This window comes from Ambystoma mexicanum, chromosome 6p (assembly GCF_040938575.1).
Source record: "Ambystoma mexicanum isolate Mex_15411 chromosome 6p, UKY_AmexF1_1, whole genome shotgun sequence".
NCBI classification, from domain to species: Eukaryota; Metazoa; Chordata; class Amphibia; order Caudata; family Ambystomatidae; genus Ambystoma; species Ambystoma mexicanum.
This window is the reverse complement of record NC_090935.1, coordinates 107,615,672-107,631,785: the sequence shown is the minus strand read 5'-3', so window position 1 is coordinate 107,631,785 and position 16,114 is coordinate 107,615,672. Positions and strand designations below refer to the sequence as shown.

At 44.4% G+C, this 16,114-nt stretch overlaps 1 protein-coding gene across 4 annotated transcripts in view; it reads left to right on the top strand.

Annotated features, from left to right (window-relative positions):
- Positions 1–16,114, top strand: part of LOC138511252 (protein unc-13 homolog B-like) — a 2,171,549-nt gene that overhangs the window by 2,067,122 nt on the left and 88,313 nt on the right. For all 4 annotated transcript variants that reach the window (XM_069626798.1, XM_069626797.1, XM_069626799.1 and 1 more), the window contains one exon: positions 10,448–10,540. In XM_069626798.1, coding sequence (XP_069482899.1) covers positions 10,448–10,540 — 93 coding nt within the window. The remainder of the gene's footprint in view (positions 1–10,447; positions 10,541–16,114) is intronic.

The following is a 16,114-nucleotide window of genomic DNA, read 5'->3' as shown; positions in this document are numbered from 1 at the left end:
CTCTGTGCGTCCGCTAGTGGCATTGTGGCCATTGCTTGTAGTATAGTCGTCGCCGACTTGGTCTGGTGCCTACGCCCCATTGATAAACGGTCTGTGGTTGGATCAAGCATCGTATTCAGATCTCCACCCCATATAATATTAGCCTGTCTCTGTGGAGTTATCATAGATGTAATCTTCAGGTACAATTTTGGGGTGTCTACGTTGGGCCCATATGTGTTGACCACTATCACTTTGTGATTGTACATCTTCCCCCATATGATCACATATCTGCCCTCCTCGTCAATCCTTGTCTTTGTCAACTGAAAGTTAGTTTGTTTGTGCTCTAGCGTCAATACCCCTCTGGCCTGTGAGGAATAATCTGTGGTGATTTTTACTGGACCCCAACTCCGGCAAACGTATCTATAATCATCTTGGTGGCGTGGGTCTCCTGTAGCAAAAGGACATAATTTTTGTGTCTGTTAGCATATGCAATTATTTTCCGTGCCTTTATTGGATGTGCCAGACCTCTGGCATGCCACGTCAGGAACTTAACTTCCTGTACTTTTCTAGGTGTAGCCATTCCTCCATATGAATTCTTATTAGTCTCCTTCTCGGGTGTTTGATTAATGCAATGCAAGCTCTAGTAATGTACTTGTCCGTTTTTTAACTCCCCAACTAAACCAGCTGTTTTTATTGTTGTATTCATGTTCTTTGTGGATTCCATATCGTGTCTTTGCCCATTTTCCACAATGGCAACAAGCCTGTCCACCCCCCTCCCTCATCATCCCCCCAACTGGACTGTGTAACCCCAACTTTAGATTGTAACTTCTGCGACTGTGGGTGGCTCTGCATGGTAGCTTCTTTGTTTACCCAACCACTCCTTCCCAGAGGGTCGCCGCGCTTTCTTCTTTGCAGATCGGGATCTATATAAGAGTAGTCCTTTCCTCGAGCTCTCAGTCAAGTGTTCGCTTTGGCTGGTGGTTCCTTGCTGTTAGGGGGTAATAGATATTCTGTTCGATGTATCCCATAACTTCTTCTGGTGTTTCGAATAAATGTGTCTTTCCGGAATGTTGCAGACAAAGCTTTGCATGGAACAACATGGCGTACGGTATGGATCTCGCTCTGAGGGCACGGTTAACTTGATCAAATGTGTGCCGGGCTATCTGCACACCATTAGAGAAATCGGTGTATATGTGGATCCTTGTGAAATCGTAAGTCAATGTTCCTTTTTCCCTGGACAAACAAAGGATTAGGTCTCTATCTCGGTAATTAAGAAGACGGGCAATCACTGTACGTGGCGGAGCACCAGGTTTCGGTGGTGGGGCAAGCGACCTGTGGGCCCTCTCAATCAGGAATTGGTGGGAGAATTGTGCATCCGGGAGTAAAGTGCGGATCACTTCCTTTAAGAAATGTCCATTCGGACATTAAGAGGTTTCTCTGCCAGGCCAACCACCCTGATATTATTCCGCCGCGATCTACTTTCTAGATCATCGCACTTTGATTGCACAAGCCTTAGGATCTTTTTGATGTCTTCAATATCTTCAATATCTTTGCTCTGCTTATTAGAGGTGTCCTCAACCACCCCTATTCTGGTTTCAGCTTCTGAGACCCTGGTGTTCACATGTTGCAGATCAGCCTTGATGGAGGGGATTGTGCTGGCAATGTCATCCAGTCTGCTATTTACCGCTGTGAATCCAGCCTGCAGTGCCGACATAAAGGGGTCGGACTCATTCTCGCTGATCGCTTGCGTAACTGGAGGGTCCGCCTGTGGGGCATCCTCTCTCCTGTGTTCCATGGTGGTTTTGGTGAAGGCGTCCATAGGGCCTTTCCGGTTCCCTTTCTTACCCCTTGGCATGTCCGGCTGTGTATTGTAGTCGGATGTATGGGTGGGAGCGTACACTGCCCTCTGTTGCGTCTGAATATTTACTTTCTTCAAGCAAAGGGTGGATTTAGTTGGAACGTTGGGGTTACGACACAAGGCACAGTTCCTGGGTTCCCCCACTGTGTAGTGAACCCGTGCAAAGGGTAGTGTCTGTACAGGAAATGAGTGCAGGGGTTTATTTCTACACCCTATATCATGGGTTCCATTCTCGGATTGTGGCTGCCTGATCTATAAATCTGACAAGTATGTCTGCCGTTCCCAGGCCAGCTCCCTTCCTTCTGTACCAGTACCAGCAGGTCAGTCAGGACTTGTAATTATACTGCCCTCCAAATCACTGTGCCCCCTTCTAGTCCACCAGGTGTTCCTCTTCAGACTCCGCGGAGTTATTATGCCCAGTCTAACCTGACCAGGGGAGGGGGGGGAGTTCGTAGCCTGCAAACTCTTATTCTTGGGTGGATTTATAGGTGCAGTTCAACTCTGTGTGCTCTGCAGGTTTGGTATGCTTGTCAGGTCTTACAGCAACTGAGGCGGTATTGTTATAAGGTAGTCCGTATCTGAGTATCTATCACCACACGGGTGTCTCGGAAGCCTTACTCACTCCTGTGTATATTTATCTCTGCCCCCTCGTCAGCATGTCATGGACTCACTTGTGTTTAGACGTGTGGAATGATTATTAAGTATTAGAGATACGCGCCAGAAGCCACGTATCCTGCTCGGGGCTGTGGATGTTACCATATCCCTCCGTCACCCCACGTACCTCTGATGGTAGTTGGCGCAGCACAATGTTGTCTGGGGCCTCCCTCGACCGCAGCACCACACACTGCTCGCACCCAGCGCACACGGTGGGGGGCCGGGGGAGGAGGAGTCCACTTCAGCGCCTTGGCGGAGCCTCCACTCCCGAATCCGCCCCTCATTGTTGGGCGGGTCTCCACCTCAGTCTGATCAGTATTTTGCCAGTCTGGCCAGCTCACCAACGGTGTTTCCCTGCAGCCGGAGTGTCTCCGCTGACCGTGGGGGCCTGGTATTCAGGCCCGGATTCAGCCGAGGCAGCCCCACTGAAGCGCCCGCACAGGAGCGCACTGCAGGTTGGGGGAGGAGTGGCACTTCTCACTTTCCCGCCACACAGGAGCCCTCGTGGTTCACTTCACTTTGTTTTTCTACAGAGAAAAAGTGCAGATTTCGGCTTCCCGGGGCTCCTTTCAACGCTCCAACACTTCAGCCACCAGAATCTGGGTAGCTCTTCTCTCAGATGTTTCCCAGTCCGCAGGATATTAAAGAAGGATTTTTGAAGTCAGTGCAGCAACGCACTCAGGCGGCCATCTTTGTCGGCGTCCAACAGCGCCCCCTGCAATTCAATAGTTGAGGACCAAACCCAATTGAATCAACAGGATAGATTTCCAAAACCAAAAGAAACAGAAAAATAAAAAAGTGTGCAAAAGCATAGAGCCTAATAGCCTTAAATAAGTCATGAGCCAACCCCACCTATGACCAGACCTGAAAAATCGCAAGAGAGGGTGAGGATCCACCTGATAATCTATTTATGTAGTGCCTATGCACAATGTGTTTCAAAGCGTTTTTACTTACTATTCACAGTTACATAATTCATTCTCAAGAATCGATCTGATCTTGGTTGACACCAGCCTGAAGCATTACGTTAAATAAACAGGGATGGTACCTATACATTAAGGTTGGGGGACTAGGCAAAAGAAACTCGGAAGGGAAGATAGATGCGTAATGACTTCCTACTGAAAGACAAAGAGATCACCCAAGGGTTACTCACTAGCATTAAGGACTGTTTTGATTTTAATGATAACGGGGAAGTGGTGATTCCTACATTATGGGAGGGTTTCAAAGCCACAATAAGGGCAGAACTAATTAAGATTGGATCCTAGAAGAATAGAGAACGATAAAGAGAGGAAGATGCTCTTAGGGGGGGAAATAGAAGCCATACAACCAGGAGGCCCTTCAGGCAGTTTCAGCACGCCAACGTCTGCGAAAAAGCGAAATCTTTATGAATCACAGTTTTAAGCCCTCCTATACAAGACACAGAGTGGAAATTACTCTTTTTAAAACAAAAATACCATGGAAAAGGCAGATGAGATTTGATTGGCTTACATTAATTATTTGTCATCGTCTCTGGAGGATAGCTCAGGGGCAACGTGCTTGCCTTGGAAGCAAGACGACTCGGAGCACCACAGGTTCGAGCCTCGGGTCTGCGCTTAGAAACCTTTGGGTATTAAGCACGTTATGAACAACCTATCGTATCATATCATATGGACGGGGACACCATACTTGTTTATTTCATTTTGTGACACTCTACCTGTTTATGATGCTCCTGAATGTGTAGGGTTCTCTATATTATTAGCTTGCTTTCCTCTACCAAGATGGAATGGAAATGTGGTGATTTAATGTATCAATGATAATTTTCTTTGTCATGATTTAAGACACAGACTCAATTAATTTACCTTGACAAAGACCACACAGGTAGAAACACGTGTTGGGACAAGGCACAAAGGGTAGAAAAACAGAAAATAAATCACTAAGCTATTTATATTTGTATCAGTGCGTTGATCTTGGCACAACCTTGGTTTTATGCAAACACTACGCTAGGCAGGGGTTAGCCTAGCGGTGCTACAGTCTGCAGCTGACAACATAACTTCTAGTAGTTTCCGTCTAATGTATGAGCCACAATGCACATAATAACTGGTATAACCCGCATTCCTGGACTCCGGTAAGATACTGGCCTGGAAGCTCAGGGAGAAATCCAACTCTAAAAGGATTAAAGCAATCTGTTCAGTGGTCGGCCAACACATTTGGAAAGTACTACGAATGGTTATACATGGCTGAATATGAGGGAGACGGTTACGACATCACCCATTTCTTGGACCAGTTAACAATCCCAGGCATTTCATTGGAGGCGTCTGCCACTCGAGATTCCCCTATAACTGATGAGGAGGTAGTACATTCTATCAAGAATATGAAAGGTGGAGGCATACCAGGTGTTGATGGATTCTCTGTGCTATTTTATAAACTGTACTGCTCTATCCTGGCACCTTACCTCGTGAGAGTGTTCATTGTGGTTCTCTACAGGGAGGATTTACCTGACTCAATGCTGGTGGGAGGGGTCCAACGTGCTGTGCCTTCTACAGACCATTCCCTCCTTAACATAGATGTTTGTATCGTGGCTAAACTAATGGGGAAGAGACTGGAGTGGATCCTTCCTTCCTCGGTACTTGGTGACCAGGTGGGATTAATTAAAGGCTGACCGGGCTCAGATAATATAAGGAAAATAGACCTAATCCACCACGCGCAAGAACAACATATGGAAGCCTGCCTGGACCAAAGGCCTTTGTTAGTCGCGTGGCAATACATGGATAGGGTCATGGAGAAGATGGGTCTGGGACAACATTTTTATAAATGGGATTGCATTCTTGTATAAAGCCCCTTCAGCTAGAGTCCTAGTAAATGGGGGGTTGTCATACTTCCTTTCAACTGTCCAATGGAACAAGGCAGGGCTGTCCCCTATCTCCACTGTTATACGCATTGATGATAGAACTCCTAGTGATAGCCATAAGGGAAAACTCATAAATAAAAGGAAGAAGATGCTGAGAGGTGGAGTTTGAACTAGCCCTCTTTACAGATTACATTTTGAGTTACTTCCAGGACACTTGGCATTCCCTCCTGGAACTCCTGGCTCTATAGGTTTGGACATTTTTCAGGTCTGAACATTAATATATCTAAATCTAGCATCATGCCAATATGTCAACCAAATTCTAGTCTAGAACACTTAGAGAAGATATTAGGCACGGGGGTTTAAAGATTACTGATCATGTACCTAGGCATTCAAATACCCAGAGATCTAATGGCCATAGCCTACCTAAATGTTGACCCTCTGTTAGAAACGCTGAGCTCGGGCTTAAAAAGGTGGGATGCGCTTTCTCTCACATGGTATGGGCAGATTACTTGGGTGAAAATGAAAGTCCTCCACTGACTACTGTATTTGTTCACAGCACTCCCGACACCTCTTCCCGAGAGCTTCTTTCAAAACCTAAACTGCATGATAAGTAAATTCAAATGGCCGGTCAAAAGGCAGAGAATAAAAAGTACAACGCTCACCCTTCCTAAGGAATGTGGAGGATTTGGCCTCCCAGACTTCCAGCTGTACTACACGGCAGCCCAACTAAAGGTGCTTCTGGAGCATCTGGGAGATTATCTCAGAATGTATTGATCATACGTGGAAGACATGGTGACACATCCTAAGATCTTTATGGATGCAACTAAAATCCACCCCTTTTAGAATAAAGAAACATCCAACCTTAGAAGTATAGAAGGTGGCCTGAACGATAAGCTATCCTCTTGACCTTCACCAATGACTTCACTATGGGGAGGCCCCTGGATCTTACCTGGCAGGGCTTTTTTCAAAAACAAAAATGGTCTGATGGGGGACACAGAAAAGTTGGCCAACTATTTTAAGATGGGGAATTGAAAGGCTATGAGTAAGTTCGGGAGATGCTGGGCCGGGACACAATAACCATTTTTGATTATTTAAGTTTGAAAGGGAAAATCACAGTTCCAAATGGAATGGCAACTTGGCACGAGACTTCAAACCATTTGAGAAGGTTATAGACACAGCAGCCACAAGAAAAGGGATCCTCTCTAAACTGTACAGAACATTAGTTAAGACGGATATCTCAGGAAGGATACACGTCGGCCGTAGCCAGAGAATAATTCTGTGGAGAACTGGGATAACATCTATAAGGTCATGTTTCATGGCAAACTCTTTACGGCAGCAATGGAACATAATTTTAAAACACAACATGGGTGACACAGGTACCCCTAAACTTTTCACAGATGAATAATGGAGTTTCACTTCTCTGACACCATTCGGGTGGGGAAATAGGGTAGTTGTCACGCGTGGTGGTGGTGCCCACCCGAAGATTCTCATTCTTTGGGCCGAACTGCTCACTTGGATGAAGGAGGTAACCGATGTACAGCCATGCTAACTCCATTACAATTATGATTAGGTATTCCACGGATCAAGAGGGACGAATACCGATTCCCGAGAATGTGGGAGGCAATGTTCCAAGCAGGAAAACTGAAAATAGCCCACAATTGGAAAAATACAAGCACACTGGCCAAGGCAGACTGGCTGCAGAAGCTGTGGGATATTTTCATAATGGACAAATTGACGGCCCTAGCGAATGTCCACATGGGATCTTACCTGAAGAAGTGTGGTCCGTTCATAGCTAAATGGGGTTCCACTTGATCTCAGGCCGGGTGTACAGGGGCTTACTCGTACACTAAAAGGATTGAGATCGCTATAGTAAGGGGGCTTTCCAAGGGAGTGACCCTTACCATACACCGAGATCTATTGGGAGCGAAGGAGGAGAAGTAAAGGGATGCTAAAGGGAACCGTGAAGGAAGAATGTAAATATGATCCATGTGACTTGAATTTAGGCTCGCACAAGCTACCTGAATTTTTGTGCTGTTGAATTGAGATCCCAAGACCGTCAACTACTGTTTGTGGGGAGAGGAGGGTGGGAGTAACTTTTGTTTTTCTGTTATTTTTAATTTCCCATGTTGACTGTGCTGTGGTAAGATGTCTGTAAATTGCAAAACGAATAAAAATAAAGTGGAAAAAAGTTATTATGAAAGTTGAAAAAAAAAAAAAACTCTCTCAAATTTTTGCTCAATTGCACAGCCAAAACCGCTGGATGGAATTGGACCAGGTACGAAATAACTTGAGCATGAAGCGTTGACTAGATGTCCGGGAGAATCTGGGGTTTTTGCGTCCAGTAGTTTTAAAAACATTTGATGGAGCCGGGCGTGCCCCCTTCTCTATAGCTATATCTCCCATGGTGCTTTGCAGCAGAGGCGCTGAAGGGCATTTCAGAAATGGACAAGCAGCCATGTTTTCCTAAAATTCTATTGCTAATAACTTTTGACTTGCTGGATGGATTTTGATGAAATTTCCAAAACATAATGTTCGTCAAGTAAAGCCCCCTCCCACACCCTAAACTGCACATTTTGGGGGGAAAACATAAAATGGAAATGTTATTAAAAAAACAAAAATCCAGTTTTCAGCCCATTAATTTTCCCTTAGAGAAAAAGTGCATATTTGAACAGCCGTAGCGCGGAAACCGCAGGGAAATCACCAAATAACAAACAACTTGGGCACAACACGTAAACTTACATTTCTTGATTAGTCTGGTGTAAATCCACTCAATAGTTTTAAAATATTCGACAGAGAATGGGGTGCCCCCAGCTACTTTGGTGCTTTTTACAGCCGAGAGGCTGAGTGAGGCCAATACATTTTGCATTTTGATTTGCTAGATGGATTTGGATGAAATTACACACACAGAAAGGTTGTCAAGGGCACCACTAAAATTGACATTTTTGGAACAATATATTAGAAAATGAAAAGGTTAAGAAACATAAAAATGCTGTTTTCAGACTATTCGCATATATTTTCCCAAAGAGAAAAGGTGCAGTTTATTTTAACAGCCGTAGCGCGAAAAACAGCGGGGCAGATTTGGACCAAATAAGAAGCAATTTGGGTATGAAGCATTGACTTAATTTCCTTGACTGGTTTGTGGTAAATCCATCCTGCAGTTTTGAAAATATCCAAAGGAGACATGGGGGTGCCATCCTGTTCCTTGAAACCTTTTTATATATCGGCCTTGGTGCTTTGCAAAAGGGCCTTTTCAGAAATTAAAATTCACTTATTTTCTTTTGCTCATTGCCAGTGATTCCCGCAATGTTACCGGCAGAAGCCGCAAATTAAAGAACTCAAAACGCCATTTGGAGGAGGAAAAAAGGATGCCATGAAACTTTGGAATGAACTCCCTCATGACCTTGCAGAGTCTAATAACGTTCTCGAATTCAGAAAGAGACTCAAAATTCTTCTGTTTATGTAGTCGCTCCTATGGGAACACTGATTGTTTTGAACCACAGCACTTAGTTGGCCTGGCTGTAGGCGCTATATAAATAGCGATAGCAATCATATCAGGGTAGATGTTGGGCGTGTGAAAGTAAACACCATGTGAAGTTGGGAACTTGGGGGTGGGTTGGGGAGCCAGTTATGGGTAGAAAATGTTTGGTTTATCAAGTGAAGACCGCAGGAATCTCAAGAGATTACAGCGGCAACGCTGCAAGACATGCTCAGAAATAAATGTGCGGCACACGAAGCAATGAGTGATGGGGGTAAGGGGAGATGGTTAGGGAGGGAAAAGGCAATTAAATGGATAGAGGGTACCTTAAAAAAGAAGGGGGACACATGTTGAGTACCTTCACGATGTGGAAGACTTTTTAATTCTGAGCAATTTTTCCTGTTATCGTGGTAGTCGGTGAACCGCTATTCTCCCACAGGAATTTCTCTTATTGGAAATTAGTACTGTGAAATTATTGCTAGCGCAAATAAGGAGTTAGAAAGAAAAAGGTTTAGCATCTTCAGTGCAAACATCTACTGGGCAGGGGGCAATGGTTTGACATGACTAGTGGCTCGGTAGTGGCCAGTGGGCCCGAAAGATATGTATAGTCGGCCGTGGCCACCTAGTGGGTCCAAAAGAAACATATTGAGGGAACATGTACAGTGGACATTGCAGCCGGCCCTGGCCAATGGGCCTGAAAGACATGTACAGAGGCCAGGGCCAAAGGCCGTGCTCACTGGCCAGAGGCTAGTGGGCCTGAAAGACATGTATATTCGGCCGTGGCCACCTAGTGGGTCCAAAAGAAACCTATTGGGGGAACAAGCACAGTTGACACGGCTGAAGGCCATAGCTAGTGGTCCGGTAGTGTTTTAGAATATACAGTGGATACTGCCAAAGGCCGTGCTCACTGGCCAGGGCTCACCTAGTGCGTCCAAAATAAACATATTGTGGGAAAATGTACAGTGGACATGGCCGAAGATCCCCTTTTGCTATATCTTTAGTCCATGTGAGATAAGCAGTATGGACTACAATTGTAGTATTTTCCACACACAGCACCACAATCAATTGCAGCAAGCACCTGAGGGAGAACCTTTCACGCTTACCAGTAAGTAACCTATTTATCCATAAAGTCTTGTTCAAATGTCAGCGGTCAAACCTGCATTAGAAGTCGACATTGATCCAAATGGATTAGGAACTGGACGTCTTGGAAGCTGGGACATGCAAGATCTTTTTCAAAATGACATTATATTGTGGCCTTTGTCAGGGAGCCCCTCGCCACCAATGTAATGTAATGCTGTGAGCTGGTCTGCTAAAGTGCACTTTTGCGATTTTGGCAGCTTTGCTGCATGGGTCATTTCACCCGTATGAGTAGTTTTGCTGCATTGTTACAGTGTGCTGTGAAGTATGTGTACGACTGTTAACTTGGCCTGTGTGTCCTTTTTGGGCCAAGAATCCACTATTGCACTTAAAGATAATCCAGAGCAGAGTTGACTTTCCATTGGTATCTGCTTAAGAGGAGAACTGTAGAGTTTGTTTCCCACTGTGGGATGTTCTTGTTAAAAGCTGAGATGGTTCTGTGAGTCCTCGCCAAGCTCTACGCTTGCACAGAGGTTCCTGCATCTGTTAACTTTCACGGGTGATCTTTTGTTTGTGCCAGGCTCCGGTGTCGAGGATCCTGTGGGAGAAGTGTCCATACAGATTGACCTGTTCACGCATCCAGGAACGGGAGAACACAAAGTCACCGTGAAAGGTAAGCGAATGAAACGTGACGGTTGGGGCTTGCCAGAAGCAGGTGCCTTGCAAAGTGAATGAGGATGAGACCCACCCGAGTAAACAACACTTGTGCAGATGTAAGCAGATACCACATTGAATGTTGGCTGTTAATACTTCAAAGTTCGTCTATAGATTCCAGTGGCCTCATCTGATCCCTGGGGGGGCGGACGCAGCCAAAGTACAATATTTGTAGGCCCTACATAGGTTATTTCAGACATGTCCGTACATGGCTTCAGCTTAAAAAGTAGCCTTCCCTATAAACTAGGATAATCATTTTGTCCTGTTGAAAGAAGCCTTAGTTTGCGGCGCAGGTGTAAAGGCTGGGATAGCCATACCTGAAAGGTGTGTGGGGGCACAGGACCTGAAGCACTACACCTATTCCTTTAGCAAGCTGGCACTGCAGATTAGATCACACGTTTGGGGAACCATCAACAACGTGAAATTAACATCTGTTGGATGAGGGTGGGCATGGATCCTGATATGCTAATGTTTCACCTCACCGACCTCCGACACCATCAAGGAGTAGCACAGATTGGCATCCTAGTGCATAGAAGCCATGCTCGAGCACTACTCTATTTAGATGCCAGCTTCTGTCCAGCGCTTGGACTTCTTAGTCCTGGATGGTCAAACGTGTTCATTCCCCAGGGTTGGGGGTTTAAGATGCTTTATAAGACAGCCACAATTTAGAAGATGCTTGTAAAAAAAAAACTAGCCCAGTAGATAATTCTGTGGTCAGCCAGGAGACCCCATTTCCAGTTGGAAGGTTTCCATTTACCAACAATTGGTATCCGGTATTACAATGCTCTTGCAATTGAACAAGACTATAGAAACCACAAAGTATTTGTTTGTTGGATGCAAGACCGAGTTAGAAATGTGTGTACACTGCATGGACTCATCTGATCGCATGATCATGAGGCGACCAACTCTCATGAGGGAATCCTTCTTTTGAGTGCTTGAAGATAGTCAACATAGCGCTAGCAATTTCACCACCATTCGAAGCCCACTGGGCGTCTGTGAGGTGTGGCTCTGGGTGATGCTACCCTCAGCAGGTCTTTAATAAATGAGATGTTTCTTTTGCTATTTGGGTTGGTAGTGCACACCCCTACTGGGCATGGTTGGATAAGGAAACCCGAGAAACTGAAGAAATGTCCAGAGAGGAAAACGGTGTTGCTTACAAAAGTATCAAAATGTTTTTATTTACCATGATACAAAAAATTCGAAAAAGTCAATTAATGACATTACTTTGTTAAACATCAATTAATCACATAACACGACAGCATAGTTGAACAAATACTTGGCTAAAATACATCCATCTCAACAAACATTCATAGTGCAGCATCCAAACCATACATCATACATAGTGACATTCAACCAACCAACAATGCTAAAAATGACTGTATTAATTAACATTGCTTGCCAGTTGGCAGTGGGACAAACATTCATCACATCCCATTTGATTATTTTAATGTTTAAAATGTATTTAACAAACAGCAATAGATCTCATTAAAAACAATCTATCACAAGGGTGGATCTGAGAAGAAGAATGTTATGCAGATCACATCCCTAAAGAGTAAGCTCAACCGGTTTCGACGTAGAGTGTGTAATGGACAACTTCTTCATCAGGAGATACAAGGCGAGAAGCTGCAAGAGAAGAGCATTACTGCATAAATATGCGGCAGTGTCCCATCTCATAAACTAAACTCAACAATAGATTGTATATAACCACCATGTGACACCTGTTACAGACCAATAAAACTAAACATTTGTGCTGGAGAAGTGTACCTAAATAAGAACGACCCCAGAGGCAGAGTTTTGTTTGAAAAAGCCAGAGGCGAGGAACCGGCCCCGAGAGTGTAAAATATAATAATAACAACAGAAATTGGGTGCACCATATAGGCCGGAAGGTCAAGATAGCCCAGACAGAAGACCACCAGAAAAGCCCTCAAGCAGCAGAAAAATGCCATGACTAAATGAATGACAAAAGAAGAAGCAGGCTGTAATATGATGGGTTAAACAGACCTTGTATAAGTAGCCATTAATATGCAGAATGGAAAAGAAGGATCGTATGCTGGAGTCATACCGTCAATGGAACTGTGGCTAGTCAAGAGTGGGAAAATAATTGGAGCACACATAAGACCAAAAGGATAACTACATTAACCAAAAGAACCACATGAAAGCGGCCAATTGTTACCTGTAATTAACATAGCGCTGCTCTCGGTGGCCCCCTCCAAAAAATATGATGCGGTGGCCTTCTAGGTGGTAATGCAGCGAAGAAAGTCGTGTCAGCGGAAGTGCGCCTGATGTACTGTCAAGCAAAGAATGATGTTAGCCTAAACCACATTCGTCGAAGTAGGGCTAAGGACTTCCCAATGAAGCCATACACAATTTAAAAAGTAAGAACTGCAGGAACACTCCTGCCACCAGAGGCAATGGGCCCTGTTGCAAGCTAATTAAGGCGTGATGGCAAGTAGCTATGTGCCGGCCTAATGGGGCGCGGTGCCATATAAGGGCTAGAGCTAACAGTCACACTGCTAAAATGCCGTGCGCCTGAAGCTGAAACTGGTTAAAAAACGGAAATTAGCTGGCTGCTGGCACAAATCAAGCAGGAAAGAAAACGGGCTTAGGTACATGAACAAGGAAAGCCTATGGTACTGCGGGCTGGGTGAAACAGAAATCTTCGTACAGCTCAGCTGCAGCTCAACTTATGTATACATACGAACGAAAAACTACGTCAGAGAAAAAAGATTGTACAAAACTAAAACGGCAGTTTAAAATGCACACATACTTACTTGGGACTAGCATCAGGAGTGGCATGGGCGGCTGGAGTTAATGAAAACAGCCCAGCCATAAATCACAGTGAGCATGCTGCATGGTCCGTATGCCGGCAGCCGACTAAATACGTCTCTGCTATGGACGTAAATCACGTAGATGTGGCACGTCACGTGTCCCCAATGAACATGTGATAACGTGTTACGTGTGCGTGAAGATCTCAAGGCAGGCCCATGTTGGAAAAACAAACAAAGTGCCGTATCATGAGTAGACAAACGGGATTAGCATGCAGGTCCGACCTCCACAGAAAAAGAGGAGCCATATGCTCAATGCCGCCCTGGTGCAGCATGAACGAGGATGACCTGATTGCAAAGTCAAATAGTACAAAAGAAATTGCCAAAAAACCGCCATGTCCCGCTGTAGACCATAGGTAAATACTCGCTTTGCAAATGGAATATGCAAGGATAATTTAAAGTGACCTCATGACCATAGAGACCGTAATGTAAATACAATTTGTCCAAGTGCAGGGCTCAAGAATGCATGGGGGAGACATAATGCCTAGTATGACCCAACAATAGAATTAAATGTAGGACTCCTGGACTGGCATAAACTGCAGCAGATGGACTAAATTAACTATAAGCAAAAAGAAACTGTATGACTAATGGAGGTGGCATGGAACTAGGGTAGAGACTTTGTGCACCGTGAGGCATCTGTACAAGGAAACTGTGTATCTGCTATTGAACTCCCATGTTTCCATGGAGTTCAGGCCTTTGTGGAGGGTGCCTAAGTTAAAAATCCACATTTGTTCTTTGTAGGCCAGTTTGTTGGTAGTTTGCATATGTCCACTTGCTGCGATTTTTTCGATGCAAAACCATCTTAATGAGTCTACATCATGCCCCATCTCAAAAAAATGAGAGACCAAGGGGGCAGTGAGACAACGCATCCTGATCTTGGAACAAGTTACATGGGCACTGGATGGCATACACAACATTCTTGCCTTTGCAAGTGGTAAACGTACGCAAATCCCATCTTCTGCCTGCATTCTCAAAGTGTGTAATCTTTTTGGAAAATCTGCAGGCCATACAAGTGGTACAAGGGTAATGACCTACCACAGGTTGAAGGTTAACATCCCTGACCACATTGCGTTGTAATGGTAACCTGTTGGCTCTTGTGAGCTTCTGTGCCAGACTCCTACCCTTTTTGAAAGCAAAAAGAGGTTTGTGCAAGTTAATTTGAGCGGAATTCAGAATTATCCAATTCTTAAGAATAATCCCCTTGATGGATTCACTGAATTTGCAGAATGTAGAGACACAAACAATTTGTTCTCTTTCTTTGTTTTTGGGACGCACACTGAGTAGCGCATCCCGGTTGGTGTACCGCACTCTTTTTCTGGAGTGTTTGATTAACTTTTTAGGGTACCCCCGAAGTAACAATCTGGCTTGTAGTACATCTGCATGTTTGTTAAAATGGGAAATGTTAGTACAATTACGCCGTAACCGTAAAAATATACCATACGGTAAATTCCGTAGTAAGCTTTTTGGGTGTTGACTCTTGAATTGCAAAGTTGTATTGCGTTCTGTAGATTTTCTATATAATTCTGTTTGTAGAAACCCTTCATCAACAAAGATGGATAAATCAAGAAACGCAATCCTAGAAGTGGAAAATTCAAAAGTGAATTTAAGATTGGGATCTACCTGATTAAGCCAAGCCATAAATCTGTTCAATGTAGCAGAGTCGCCGTCCCACAGCATTAGGATGTCGTCTATGTAGCGACGGTACAACTTAATATGTTTGACAAAGGGGTTGGTGACATTGAGCACATGATTTTCTTCAAACAAGAACATAAAAATGATGGCCAGATTTGAGGCAAAAGTGCAGCCCATCGCCGTGCCCTTAGTTTGCAAGAAGTAAGCATCCTTAAACTTAAAAAAACTGTTGGACAGCACCAATTCAACACAATTAATAAGGAATTCAGTAGGGACAGCATGAGGGAGAGGCCGTCTGTCTAGCATAATGTGTAGACTAGAAGCAGATTTATCTTGAAGGATGTTAGTATAAAGCACCTCAATAGCCAAAGAGACCAGAATTTGTGTAGAGGAATCGAAAGGACGTGCTTCAACCAGATTAATGGCATCCCTGGAGTCCAAAAGAAACGTGGGAGTGGCCATAGCAAGTGGTTTGATAAAAGTGTCTATATATTTAGACAAAGGTTCTAAAATAGAACAACAACCAGAAACAATGGGACGACCTGGAGGTTTCAGAATGTCCTTGTGTACTTTCGGAATAATGTAAAAGAGCGGAATACTCTCTTCAGAAGAATTGATGAACACATGTTCCTTGGAAGACAAGAAGATAAGGAAACCCAACGCTCTGGGACATGGGAAGACAGTCTCTTTGGATGCACAGCTTTAAAGGGTGTCTGACTCCTTAGAAGCTCTTCCATTGAATTAGCCCTTGACCATGTTCTTTTCCAATATGATCAGACATTTGAACATGACAATTCTGCATCCTTTGCATTGTATTGTCCCGGGGAAGAATTCTGCATGTATGCTGCAGATTTGAATGTCGGCATTGCTTCCATCCAACATATTTGCACTGGTACCAGCAGCTCTCTCTTGCATGCACACTCAACTCATTTTCAGGCTGCCCTCTGCCACCTCCTCTCCCTCTCTCATCTCTGATTGCCTAACTGCCATTCAAGATTGGTGTGCTGACAATGATCTTTGTCTGAATGCCAGCAAGACGGAGATCCTCCTCATCAGCACACCTTCACCATCCTTTC